General features: G+C 35.2%; 1 protein-coding gene across 1 annotated transcript in view; it reads right to left on the minus strand.

Annotated features, from left to right (window-relative positions):
* Positions 1-470: 470 nt before the first annotated feature.
* The window catches only part of MINDY2 (MINDY lysine 48 deubiquitinase 2), a 29,499-nt gene continuing 15,172 nt past the window's right edge, over positions 471-14,797 (minus strand). Inside the window, exons 5-9 of the mRNA XM_042876077.1 lie at positions 13,869-13,914; positions 13,495-13,637; positions 4,096-4,269; positions 2,713-2,886; positions 471-1,281 (exon numbers count right to left, since the gene is read on the minus strand). Of these exons, the coding sequence (XP_042732011.1) occupies positions 1,162-1,281; positions 2,713-2,886; positions 4,096-4,269; positions 13,495-13,637; positions 13,869-13,914 (657 nt within the window). The 3' untranslated portion in view covers positions 471-1,161. The remainder of the gene's footprint in view (positions 1,282-2,712; positions 2,887-4,095; positions 4,270-13,494; positions 13,638-13,868; positions 13,915-14,797) is intronic.

The following is a 14,797-nucleotide window of genomic DNA, read 5'->3' on the forward strand; positions in this document are numbered from 1 at the left end:
AAAATCCTAAATTAGCTATTTAAAACAAAATATTACACCTGGCCGCCTTCCCAAACTATCTCAAGAGATTAGCCTAGCTTTTCTCTCACCCTTCTTAAGTGTGCTTTGTAAGGATATATGATTTAGAAAACAAAGTATGTATTTAATTACATTACACTTGCTCAACTGTACAAGTGAACGTGTTAACGCCATGTTAAAGTTCAAGGTACTTCTGGAAAAAAGGCAGATAGATAGTTATTTTAACTCTGCATTCTTAGACAGAATAAGGATTATTATGGACCTTCGTGCCCTCTCACTGTTTACCTATCATATGGAGAGGTCAATAAATAAGTTCCTATCTGGTCCAGTTTACCTACAAGAGGAAAAAAATACTTAAAGGAAAAGAAATGACCTATAAAATTACTTGTTTAACCCTGATAACATCTGAGTTGTCATAACCCAGTTTGTAATTGCAAGAAAAACAAACAATATTCATCTTGCTCATTAATAAATGCCCCATTTTTTAATAACAATTTTTGTATGTGATCAAGTCAAGTATTCTTGGGGCAAGAAAGCTGGCAAAGAGATGCAACAACAGCACTAACACAGTATAAATCTGGGTTCAAAAAACCAAACGTACTAGATCCAGAAGCAAAGATATCTGGACACATTGAGGAGGCAACACCCATCTGTTATTTGGGCGCTGATGTCGTGAAGACTATACCCAGCCTAAGATATAGTTTCATACCATGAAAGTAACACAAGATTCTGTTGTGCTAGTGTACATACTTTAAGAAAAGAGTCTTAAACAAAACCAGTTACCTTCTTTGTTTAGAGTGGAAGATAAAATAGCTTACTGATGTAATATGTAATGGATGTCACTATGACACAAAACTTGCCATAACTTGTGTTTTCAGCTACAAGGTGCAGTATTTCTTATGACTAACTCAAAGCACAGCCACATCCAACTGTGATTTGGAATTCCATCTCAAGCAGCATACACTATGACTTTGAAGAAAGTCTATATGATTGTAACAAAGTCACCCATCTTCTCCTGAAACGTGAACAAAATCTGTGGGGTAATCAGGCACAGGCGGCATGTAACGGGTTTGTCTTCCTTTGTACTCCTTGTTTTTGCTTCTGAGGACATGCACTTGGCTCCATGCTGTCATCCATTTACTGTTACAAGAGAACACAGCTATTCTTCTCTTTTTCTCTCTCTTTCTCTCGAGGCTCCTTACGTTTGCGTTCATTGCTCCCAGATTGTCTTCCACTTGCTGGAGAAGGAGCACCTTGCACCTGCTATGTAGAAAACAAACAAACAGCATTCTGAATAAAACACGATGCTGTAATTGTAGTTTGAACAGTTTCAAGTATTACACTTCCATGAACTTGAATTTAACTAAAACGCAAACAGCAGAACACAGAAAGAAGGTCTTTCAGTATGAATTCTACAAAGCCCTCATGGAAGCTTATTTCTGAAAAACAAAATCAATTGAAAATACATTTAAAGTCCTGTGTGTCTCTTCTATTGTGCTTATATATTCAGATCAGTTCTTCTAATAATACAATTTAGAATCAAACATTTTATGGCACTTGAATATTTACTATACTGGAAAATTTTCCCCATTTCATTTATAAAAACATAATCTACATTTGAGAAGTTGTGGAGTCAAAATGCTGACTGATGACTAAATGTATTAATGCAGAGGTTTTTTTATAGCCCATTTCCAGAAAGGACTGCAGAAGTTGATGGGTGGTATACAACAAAACACAGCAGAAGTTTTGCTACTTCATTTAATTTAGCTACTATCCACTCACAGCTGCAAATGCCACTACATCCTGTTAAGGAGATTTTTTCTGCCAGTCTGCAATCAGCAGAAGTGAATCTCTCCTTGGACCCCGTTCACATCTTAGGAGCAACTACTGCTACTACTGATATTAAAGCAATAAGCTTAATATAGCAGAAATAACAGATCTTTTAACTGTCAGAAATTCTCGTTGTGTGTTTAATAATTAGTGGCAACAGAGGGTTCTGAATTGGCACAGGCCATCCAAAGATTCTTCAGATTGCTTCTATATACAAATCCGTAATGCATATATTTTGATACAAGAGTGTGTGTGTTTAGAAAGTCTCAATTAGTTAAGAAATCCCTGATTCCAGAACAACTTTAATACTGTCTCTTGCATTGAAGTTCAGTTATATGACAACTTATACGCTTGTGAATGACATTTTCCAAGCATTCTGAATGGAGCTGCTCATGGAGAGGGGGGCTGGGAAGCCATACTACTAGCAACCGTTAATTTCCTATTTTGAAACAGGACAGAATAAATTCACAAGGTGTCACAGACTAAAAATAGTAAAACCACAACCTTCCACAAGACAAAATGAAAACTATCATTGAAAAGCTTCTGCTTGAATACTGTTTTATAAATTGTGTATTTTTAATACAATCTTTGTAACCTAAAGTAGTAACGCATCCCATCATTTTAACTTAAACTGCATAAATGCAACTTTGATTTAGGTTAGAAATGAAGAATTTAATTAGCAGCAACTGCCATATCTGTGTGCATGGTCTTAAGTTCTAAAGGGCTCTTAACAAATACTGCATATAACGTGAACAGCATCAGTCCTAATCATCTGAGACACTGACAATGCAGATGTGTCTATATAAGTATGAAGTTAATACTCATTATAACTAGTGGTCATATTCTGTGATAATGCTTCCTTACCTGGACCTGAGCAGCTGCTTGCTCTTGTTCCTGATAGTACTGAGAAGCTCGCCTATCCTCCTCTTCTTGGAGCTTCTTTGCTAGCTCTAGATCGCTGATTCCTTCTGGTATCTGTTCCCAGTTAATCTCTTGATTTTGCTGCTCTTGTTGTAGAGACAAAGCCATCAGATAATCCTAAACAGTAAATCTGTATATTAATGCTTTTTCATATAGAAAAGAGCCAAGTCATGTCAAGTAAATTTTTCAACAAGGGCAGCCATACAGTACCGTTCCCTTTACCCTAGCCATCTACAAATGAAGTTCTGTTTCAGAACCTGCTTGTAATCTGAACTGCAGAAATGCTGGGGGAGGGGGAAGGAAGAATAAATACAGTTACTTTACAATTTTCCCCTCAGTGTTCCTATGTCTGAAAAAAAAAACAAAAACCACAACTGCTTTCAGGTTTAAATTCTTTTACCTTGACCACAGTAAAAGGACAGTGTTTAGCTCATGCTAGTTCTAGGTAGAAGTAGCGATTTGAATGCTGTCACAGATAGAGCAAATTACAGATTAGAACTCTGTGATTTGTGATCAATACATCATCTGTCCCCATTGGACTGAACAGTGTTGAGTGAGAATCAATAAGAAACACTGATTCCTAAACCAAGAAGAAAATAATCAAAAATCTTTTTGGTATGTTCAAACAGACAGACAGCACTGACTACTCAAGATACTACCAGCCCTGTTACCTCTACTAGATTTATTCCACAAAAAGATGTACAGTGTTGGAGTCTTTTCAAAAGCATTTGCTTATTCACATCCATTTTAAAGTATTTGATAAAAATAACAGGGATTATGAATTCATTTTCCTTATTTAGAATATAAGATTTACAAGTGCTCTTGCTATGCATTTATGTGTTAGCACAAATAGGTCTCGTCTCAGACAGGACTTCCACAAACTACTGCTTGTTAAAAACAAACAATGATCACCATGTGCAACCTGCTATAGCTCTGACCTACATTCAGCAAAGCAGGCATCACAACACAAAGTTCACTTATGACAACGTACTCAAATGAATTTATTAGACAGGCTTATAGTTTCAATACTTCTCCTGTTTCCATACTTAAGGCAGATGTGAAATTTCTACTCAAAGTTGTTTGAAGAAAGGGATTCTCAAAGATTAAAAGCAGGTTTTCCAAACTATTCATGGTATCCAGTCCTCCTCTCCCCTGAAGTCACGAGAGTACTACAAAGCAGCACTTTTGAGAACCTCACTGTGGGTGTATAAGGCATTCTTTTCTAGTTCATAGGTTCATAACATGTATGGCTAGAAATACGTGGTATTTACTATGTATAATCACAAGAAAACAGAAAAATACAGTAGAGAGGCACAAATCCAGTACTTGATCTATTTGATCCTGCTGCCCTCTGTAGACAGTTTCAGGGTCTGAAGGAGGCCGTAGGTGGAACTCGGAGTCACAGAAATTTCCATCACCATCCACATTGTGCAAGCTCTCCCAGACAACTTTCTCTTCTGTAAGAAAACCTTGGTCTGTTACCAGCAGGTAAAGTTGACCCTACGCAGAAAGATGGGAAAACGTGTAAACCTACAGAAATGACTTTTCAGTGTGATAAATCAGCTAATAATTTTTGCTAATTATAACTGTTTCATTCCAGTAGAACATTAATTTTGATTTTTTTCAGTGAAATATAAATTTAAATGGCTCCATATATAGCATTAAGAGACTAGATACTAGTATTCATTGCTAAAATAGCAACCATATTTAATTTCTGTATTACATATCTTACATTTTTTTCCGCTATTACATTAATTTATACTGAATATTGAAATTTAATGTAAAGAAGCAAACATAACCCTTGTCAACTCCTTGGAAACACATCTGAGAAATAGGACTTGAGATTGACAATGTTGATTGTCCCAGGACAAATCAAGTTAAATTTGAAAGGCGAGATCTGGAGACAAAGGTGATCTTTCCAAATAATCCAAGAGGCATTGGCTCAAAGTGGCTTTATCTCAAAATCTGATCGTGTCTTATGATGATTTTTGTTTTGCTTTCTTAAATGCAAGCTGGGGTATAGTTCAATTGGGGGAAAAAAAACAATTCTTGCTATCATTTGTCATCAACAACTGCTTTTGTTGGATTTTATCCTTTTCACAGTTCCACAAAGTGAAATTTCTCTATTAGTTTCAAAGTCTGAAATTATAAAATGGGCTGGTCTGGAAGTGAGAGGCAATACTAACAAATCCAGAAGTTGAAGCAGAGGAAGGATGAAATACAAGCTTAGGTTGAAAGAATGGGAGAGTTCTGAAATCAGATAGGAATTTCAAAAGCACATTTTGAGATATTGTGGCATGTTTGAGGGACAGCAAAGCAGCATGAAAAAAAAAAAAACAAGTTAAAATTCAATTTAGTTGGATTTGAATCTAATCCTAATGCTTCTAAAGCTACATGTCAATGCAAGATTGTTATTACTGAGTATACAGCACACATGAAGATCAAAGTTTCCATTAACATTACCTAAAATATTCAAGTAAATACAGCTAATTGCAGTATTCTAGCTGTAAAAAAAAAAAAAAAAAAAAGCAAAAAACAAAACACTTTATTGTGACATGCATGTAAGTTTGCTGTTTGTACTACAGCACCACACAGAGTAGATTAAAGATCGTGTTAAAAACGTACTGAAGCAAGAAAGGTGAAAAATGAAATCACCACCTCTGTTCAACGAGAACAGAACTATCCCACTGAGTTCTGCCAGGACACAAGAAAAACTGGATCTGAGATAAACATCTCCAGCCCCAGTAAGACTCTTCAAGCTTACAGCCATCTCTTCTGTAGCTGAAGAGTGCTACACAACAAACACATGGTTTGAACCCCCCCCACAGCATCTGTTTTAGTATTATTACCTAATACCACAAGACATGCTTACACAGAAGGCCCGACAGAGCAGATTAAACAAAAAAAACCACCACAAAGGGCACTATGAGATATGTTCAAGTTTTGGAATACTATATGATATAGCATATATAGATACATGAGCATACATGGATATTCTAAAGTTTTGGAAAGCACAGGTAGGCTTACAGATAAACCTGTCAGTAGCAATTCTGATCACACAGCACGATCCATTAAATCATCTTTCCCTTTGAAGCCAACACAAATTTGCTTCCTGATGTTTAACATCACCCAAAGAAATTGAAGAAAACTATTTCACACCACTTCCAGTTTGCACAGAACACCTATTTCACAGCATTCAATGTATGAAGTGCATAAAAGTAAGAAAATAAAGATGACAGAATCTAAGGTAAGTGTATTTGAGTCTTTAATGTTTATTTTTATCAGTAAATTGATTCTAACAAAAACAGAAGAAAAAAATAGATCAACTTTTCCTTTAAAACACCATATACTTTGAATGAATGTTTAAACAGTTCATAAACTGTTTTTTAATCATACTGAAATTGGAAAATGTTAAGACTTAAAATAAGGAGTTGGGAGATCATGAAAGCTGAATTTTTCAAAAACTAATATAAAAATGTATTGTTGCCTTCATGGAATTAAAATCTACTACATTATTTAAAAATACCTTGAAGCTTTGAATAGAAAACGACTTGAATCTGAAACAAATTTTAATAGCCTTACCTTCTAAGTCTTGCTCAGCTGCAAAACTCAAACTGAACACTGATTTAAAAACTATTATATCTTAGGAATAAATTGAAAAAAATTAAAGATTTCACACAGCTCTCCAATGAAAGCCAATCAGCTTATTACATATCACCATGTTACCTAAGAACAAAACCATTACAATTCCAATACTAACTGCATTATTCAAAAACATGCTGCTTCACACTACCAAAAGGATGTCCACCAACACACAGACTCCCTCATACTTGTGAGGAGACAGAATACCTCATCCCGTCATCTGAATGAAAGCAATGGAAAGCACAGATCAGAGATCAACTCCTTCCCCATTTTTGATCTGTACTTCATATTAGGATCATTTTTAACGACATTGAAAAAAAAAAAAAATCCAGCTTCCCAAGGCTGGCCCTGTTACTGCTCACATTCACATCACTTCTGATGACAACTGGAGAACTTCCAGTTTTATACAAGAAATAAGTCAGTTCTTTGTGCACTAGCTGCAATACAGCCACTTGTTTCTAAAGAAAATCAGTCTTCCCAGAACTTGATTTTTGTGCTCTTTCTATTCATAATAAGCATATCTACAGACTTGCTACAGGCACTGTTTTAATGCCATGTGCGTTTCCTTCCCAATCCCAAATGCTTCATCAGCAAGTCCACTGAGGGCATCTGTGATGCAGGAAAATATGTTTAGTCATAGACTGTTACACTGCCTGTACATTTCAGCTGTGCTACGTACGGACATGCACGGTGCCAGGAACCAGTCACCATTTTCCAGCACTTACTAGATGATGGATGAGATCAGTCTGACTGCATAGCTCTTCCTTAGCCTTGGGAAATGCATAGAGAATAAAATGGCTACAAGACAGGAACATGCAACCAACATAACACCACCAAGTTTCATGCAACCAACAACACCAAGTTTCTGTGTCCAATTGTTTTACACTACATTTGTTCACTGAACAAGATTTCTGTGCTTTTCTGAGCTCTACTCAATATAAATACAAGGAGGAAAAGAGAAAAAGGGAGCACAGTCAGAGGATCAATAAGAATCATTAGCTAGAAGCATTTACAATGAACTTAAAAGTTAGGAAAGAGTCTCAAACAAACAAACAAACAAAGGTACAAAACAATGTTTCCTACCTAATAGATCATGGTCCTGATTATTTGTTTTCTAGCCTGTAAAATCAACACAGAATGATCTGCACTCTGAGGTCATTCAATTCAGCTTGTGAACATACTCAAGTATGCTTGTCAAGTACACCATGCCAAGAAAACAATATGGTTTATGAACTAAGAGTTTTATGAAGGTAGAAATGTATTTAATTGCTTACCTCTAAAGTATTATTACTTTTAGGTGTTTTTTTCACCTAAATCACAGGTGATTGTTTATAAACAATCTTATGGACTAATACTGTCCCCAAGGAGGTTAGTCTGTACTAACAACCACTGTCAACAAGAAATAAAAGAAAGTCTCAAATGCATAACTGTTCAGGTAAGCTTTGCCTACACTAACATTACTGACAATTAAACTATCTAACCTAAGAATCGAGACCCACGTATTGTAGACCAATGCCCAGATTTTATAGTTTCACATGTAAAAGGCTTAAATAAAGCCAAGGATAAAAAGATTACACTCCTGTATGTCTCTATCAATCTTCTGGTGTGCACAAAAAAAAAAGAAAAAAGGTATTTGAAAGGCTTACATATGTAGGCTGCAGGTGTCACTGGTTGTTGTGAAACATCATTTTCTAGGTTAATTTCATGATCTAAAAAAGTGATTGAGATGAATGCTTTTAAACTGCCTCTGAGGCCAATTACCATGTTTTCAGTGGTTTAGAAAGCTGAAAACGAAAGCCAAAGTGCATTAGCTTCATACAGGCATGACAAGCATTTTGGGCGCTATCCTTATGGGCTACGTAAGTGTTCTCTCGGACTTCTGGATCAGAACCTTTGATTTTTACAAAGATGTTTTATGTTCATCTGTATGCATGGGTTGGATTTTTTCTTTTTGAGAATGATCTATCTGAATATTGTAACTGTTACTTTCTTTCTCTTTTTTTTTTTTGTAATAAACACCAATTGATTCAAACTGCGTAAAAAAGAATGGTTACTCAGAATAAAATCTGAACACTTACCATGAAAGGGACAGAATGTTAAAACCTGTTTTGAAAAAGCTGTATTGCCCCTAGCATCCCAAACTCATGCCTTTTTCACAGGGAAAAAGTGAAGTTATTGGCATGAAAATACATCTAGTACTTCAACAGAAGCCCACCTTGAGTTCTGAAACAGAAATCCAACATTTATAAACCTAGAGAGCATCACTGCAACATACATACTTGACAATCCAAACAGGCAAACTTCTTGTCACTTTTCAGTAAAGAAAACAGACAGATTGTATAATAGTCACATCAGTGGGAGAAGAGTTCCAACTGAACTAAGATATTCTTACCAAACTGATTCCCTCTTTACAGTCCTGTTTTTTCTTGATCTAGGGAATTATCATTTGATGTATTTATTATCTGTGCAATGAAAAGCAAAGGCAAAAAAAATCACATCTTTAATTGTTGAAAGTGATTACTGTATAATCACAAGAGCTAAGACTATTAATATGCAATTAAATTGATAGGAAGTAGGTTAAGTGATCACTTGGGAAATGGACAAACAGCAAAAGGGATTAAGTATGTGATAACTGAAGTGCCATTAACAAACATCCACCATACTTTGACAGCAAACACATCTGCTTTCATTTTATATGAAACAAACTTTAAAAAATATGCCAAATCTTCCTATTGACATCATCTCAATACCAAAACCTTTCCAAATTAAGGATGACAATTTCATATTGCATTATGCAATTTTTATTCACTTTTTGGAAAAGTAAAATTATAATTATCCAACACTATAATAAATAAACTAAAGCTGAAGAAATGGACTAACACTGTGTTCTAAAATGCATTCAGTGAATCTTCAGTTACACTGTAATGTCACCTCAGCAGCTTTTTAAGAGAATTGAAGCCTTGGAGGAAGATTATTTCTTCAAAATTATTCACATTAACTTCCAAAATTAAAAAAAAGAAAAAAAAAAAAAAAAAAGGAATTATTGTTAAATGAGTTCTTTCCATTTAGCACTTACTCCCTGAATAAGGAATGAAAAGAAAGGTAAGTAAAAACCACTCAGTAATTATCTGCCTGCAGGTGAACATTTTAGAGCTGTCTATATATATCACACTGAACAGGAATATTTCAAAACACTAACAAATGTTTTTGAATTCAGTAACAGACCAAACTAGATAACCATTCTATTTTGCTTCTCTTCTTGTCTGCAAGTCAAGTATTCTTCTTAACACAACAGATCTTTTAAAAAGCATTCTAATACAACTAGTCACCTCCTGTTGCCTACCTGAGAGCCCAAATTACTGTCTTTATCCCCATATCTAGCAGAGAATCGCACTGTACAGACTGAAAAGCAGAGCATTAATGAGCTTTTGCCTACAGTACGTAACAACACTGACACTACACCCATCTACACCAGGCATTCAGAATCATTCCGAATGTTGCTTTATGTTAGTAACAGCAACTTTATTTCTGATGTTGTAAGAAGTACTTCACAGTAATAAGAAAAAAAAACGGATTTGGAACCCATGCTGCTACTGTTAGCTTAGTAGCTGGAAAAAAATAAAATAAAATAAAAAAATTAAAAGGAAAGCCAGGCAGCAAGGAGTCACTCCCTTCCCCTTCCTTACATGCGATGAATTCCTTCACTACACATGCAAAAATGTTGCTGCTGATAGGAACACTGGATGAAAAATAAGGAGATTATAAAACAATGTGTATTAGCTGGCCTAACAACCATACTAGTTGGGCACTAGTATGTCCTGTAGCTCCAAGCAGTTCTTGCCAATATCCAGTATCTTGTAACATAAAATATATATAATAATAATAATAAAGGCAGGAATTGAGAGCACTGGGATGTTTCTTCATATTTCCCCTAAGTCATTTCAGTAACACAGCTCTCCAAAATAAGTAATCCAAGAATAAGATGAAGATCTTTGATCTGACACCGCAATGCCACTCTAAACTCAGAATTACTGGGTAAAGTATTGCCAGCATTAGTAAATCTGTTCTTAAATTGACAACGCATCACAGAACAATAAATGCCATAAACTCTTTGTACTGAACATAGATGTTCAGATTATACAAGCTAGGGATGTCAGCAGTTTCCAACTCTCCCATTTCTGCATTAAAACATCCACAAAATAATTCCTTATTAGGGAATTACCTTACAATATGCACTCAGTGATAATAAATGTAAGACAGAAAACATCAATTACCTCTAAAGCAAGCTCACTAGATCAGATGTGGAGAACACTAATGCAACTGAAAAAAAAAATGTACTGAACGCAGCCCCAGATAGAATACAAATTTCTCAATCGCTGTCATTATCATCTATGTGATAACAACACAAATCAGAATTAAACTGATTTGTTCTCAGAAGTTTTACTCCTTTGTCTTTTCTGGCATGTTGCATTTTCTCTTTTCCTGATTAATGGACTTCTCACCTTTACCCAGCTACTGTTGAAAATGCCAGAAACTGAAACAAAAGAAACCCCATTAAAACTTGCAGAGCTATCAATCTACTAAAAGCAAAGTGTAAAGAAAAATAGATAAAGATAAATCTCAGCCCAGAGAACACTGCACCTAGCACTCATGAGCATCCTATGATCCAAAGTCTTCAGATAGCTAATCTTGGCTAAAAGCCCAAGTCTGTTTCTGACTTCCTAGTTAAATCAAGAACACATACTCAATATAGCTACTGCAAATAACTACAAAACAAAGCAAAGGATACTGCTAACTTTTAAAAAGTAGATTAATGAAGAACTTGTCTTTCTTAATAGTTTCCTGATATCTGATATGCAGTAACATACAGTGCAACAGATACAGAAGGAAAATTGAACACTGACTGCAAGTGAGGTCATAATAACGATTATGAAACACTTCTGACCCATATTACGAAATTTCTAATTTCAGAGGCCTAAAATTTCTCAGAAAGGACAAGACAAAACCAATGACTTTACTGCTTCTAAGATGCTAAATTGTAGAACTAAAAAATAACACTCATCTTCAAACAACTGTACTTTGTAGGACTTGGGTTTAGTTTTTACAGTTAAAGTTCAGACAAACTTCTACTCATTGTCTTAAGCTGTTCTGTATTAACAATATTACTTAAGAACAGAGCGCATGAACTGTCATATTTTACTTCTTTAAGTAAAAATATCTCAACAGAAGTAAGCAGTTACAAGTATGAAGGTGATGAAGTACTAACTACAGCCAAATTTTGACCTTTGTCTACATACTGGGTGCAGCAGAAGACGAGCAGTCCATCCTCTACAGAAAACTCTGTACTCATAATTCACAAGATTGAAGTGATCCACTGACCTTACTTAATATAAACAATACTTTAATATTTTAAGTTTGCAATTACAGCACAGCAGTGAAGCGTTACAATTTCCAAGATTAAAATAATTTATCCGGAATATTCTCCAAATTAGAAAAAACTTTCCTGCACTTCTACGTCTATCTAGAGCCATAAAGTACACCTGTACTTCTATTTACATTTCTACTTCTATTTAGTCTTTTCCTCTTATGAAAAAAAAAAACACAAATCCTGTCATTTTTTCCATCAAGAAAGCAAATACAGAAATGACATATGGCCTCACATAATAAAACTACTAGCAACTATTCCAAAAAGTAGATTTAGAAAATAAAGAGAAGCAATACAACAATGCCTCAAGCATTCTTCAAATGGGGTGGCGGGGAAGGAAGAGAAGAAAGATAATTTTCCCAGTCTTATTACTTTAAAAATACAACTGCCTCAAACCACAGACACACTCTAAGCAGTTATTAGCAAACCAACTGTGTTACCTCCTTGTGGAGTTAATCCATTCTTCATCAGACATAAACCGAGCTAAAGCTCTGAATAAAATAATTATTCAAAATGCTAAGGATAAGAATATGACAGTCAAGGTTAACAGATGGGGGAGAAAAAAAAGGGCCTGTACTGACAAATGGAAAAGTACACTTCACATATGAGATATGTGATGTTACAAAATAATAGGTAGTTTAAAAAAGTGGTCTCTAAAACATTTTTTCCCTCCAGTTATTAGCATTACATACAAGTGCAAACATCATGGAATTAATTTTATATTTCAATTAACTGTTACTAAGTAATTTCAACAGTTCTATAAAAAAGGTAAGAACTAATTATATTTATGTTCGAGAGGAATGTCCAACCTACACGTTATTTGGTACTGTAAACCTAACAAATTCTACCTCAGAATATTTGAGTTGTTCAGTGAGAAGAGATTGATTAAACCTTAGGAAGCAATTCGACCGAGGCCTTTTCTGCCTAACACTCGTATGAGTGATACAGAGAAATAAACTACCACTTTACAACAAAGTTCGGTCAGAACAAAGCCATTAAGAATTTGCCCATGGTAATTTGCCCAGGTAGATTTTCTGGCCCATGGAAGGAGTGTGAGAAACATGCACCACGCAGCCACCTGCTTTCAGCACTCTGCAATACTCCTTTCACAATTCACACCATTTTGCGTTGGTCCTGTTTCAGATTTAATTGCATTCCTAACTAAGGGAACCAATACCACAGTTCATCTGAACTTCTCCAGATATTTGGTATTTTGAACACTAGGGTACCTATAGAGCTATCCACCTTCCGGTCCAAACAGGAAACAAAATTTTTTGTCTTCAGAAACAAGAAATTAAACAAATCCATTAATTTTATCCTTGCCAATTACATAATGCAAATAAATTCAAACCACATAAGAAATTTACATCATTCCACACAATTACAAAGGGAGTTAAAACAGGGAAGAAGCTGAACATTAAGGGAGACCTACAGTAAGGTTTAAAATGATTGTAGACTCTGACACGCTAATCAATAAAACGTAAGTGGTATTTGCTACCACAACCAGTTGTTCATCACCAGTTGTTCACCACAACCCATACTTACAATAATAACAAATTGGAATTTACTTGTATTTCACGACAAGGAAAAAAAAACTTCGCTTTAAAATGTGAACATAAACCATAAAATACAAAAACCAATAAGAATGTGGAATATACCTTATATTTGGTCATGGTGCTAAAATGGTTGTTCCTGAAGAACACGCAGAGCTCTCCTTCCTGGACAGCTGAAGTCAACTCGCACAGCCCATGGTACGTCAGCTGCGTAGCCGTATTATTTAGGAATTGCTCAGCTACAAATCCTATAAAAGCAATACATACTTTTGTGTGCCTATTACATATTCCTAAAAATACAGAAACCTGACAGTCCTCTTACTCCAGTTTATGCCAAGCAAGAAAAATATTTTTAATGTGTCATTACAGCAAAGAAAGAAAAAGCCTTGCAAATTTGTTTCTCATTGTATTGTCTAACTAAAACTGAGTTAAAAACAAACTCCACTTTTAAAGCACACTTGCTAAAGTATTTTACTTACTCTTCATTAAAACAGGACTTAAGGAGATATTCATCACAACACCATGCTGTTAACATGCAAAACATCATCTAATTTATTCCTCACAAGTGATCGTTAAATGTGATTACAAAATAAGGATGGGAGGTTGATGTAACAGGTTGACTGAAAACAATGGCTTAAAAAGTAAAACAAAATACCACATTTACCCTAGCAAGTTTCAGTAATCCACATCCCCTTTCTTCTCAAGTACAGGCAGAAATTACATAGCAACAGAGAAAGAACCAAACATGAGAAATCAGAGAAACAGATGTGGAATGGAAGCATGGAAGGAAGCTATTGCCATTTAGTACCAAACTTCTCAAAGATAGGAGAATGCATTCTAGGCTGTATCAAAATTCTTAATGAAAACTGTTATTGAAAGAGACCAGACGTAGAATGTCAAAATATCAAACTCTTTTTATGCTCACCTATACATACTCAACTACCAAGCCCTTGTGTCCTTCTAAGCCATGTAAAGATTTTTAAGAACTTCAGACCAAGGCACCACTTCAGATCTCATTCACCAATATTTAAGATTTATCAGTTGTTAACATCTGCCAAAATGCCTCCTTAACTATAAACCAGTCAGACTGGAAGACACTTGTTTGAAATTTATTTTATAAATGAATTAGTTCAGAAAACACCACCACAGTATTTATGTGACATATGACAACGTGCTCAATACACTTCTCAATAAACTACAGTAAACATGGACCTCTGCAAGGTAGAAACTCTCACACCTTGGGTATTTTCTCCACAGAACAGCAGCCAAACACACAACTTACACGGCTCAACAATACCACATACTAGCCTTTGGCTTCAGCTGTGGCTTAGCCTAGAGACCCAGCATTATAACTGCTGGTAGTGGAACATAGGCACAGTACAATATATAAAAACATATATATATATAT

This window comes from Lagopus leucura, unplaced genomic scaffold (assembly GCF_019238085.1).
Source record: "Lagopus leucura isolate 7727_CA_CO unplaced genomic scaffold, USGS_WTPT01 Super-Scaffold_100015, whole genome shotgun sequence".
NCBI classification, from domain to species: domain Eukaryota; kingdom Metazoa; phylum Chordata; class Aves; order Galliformes; family Phasianidae; genus Lagopus; species Lagopus leucura.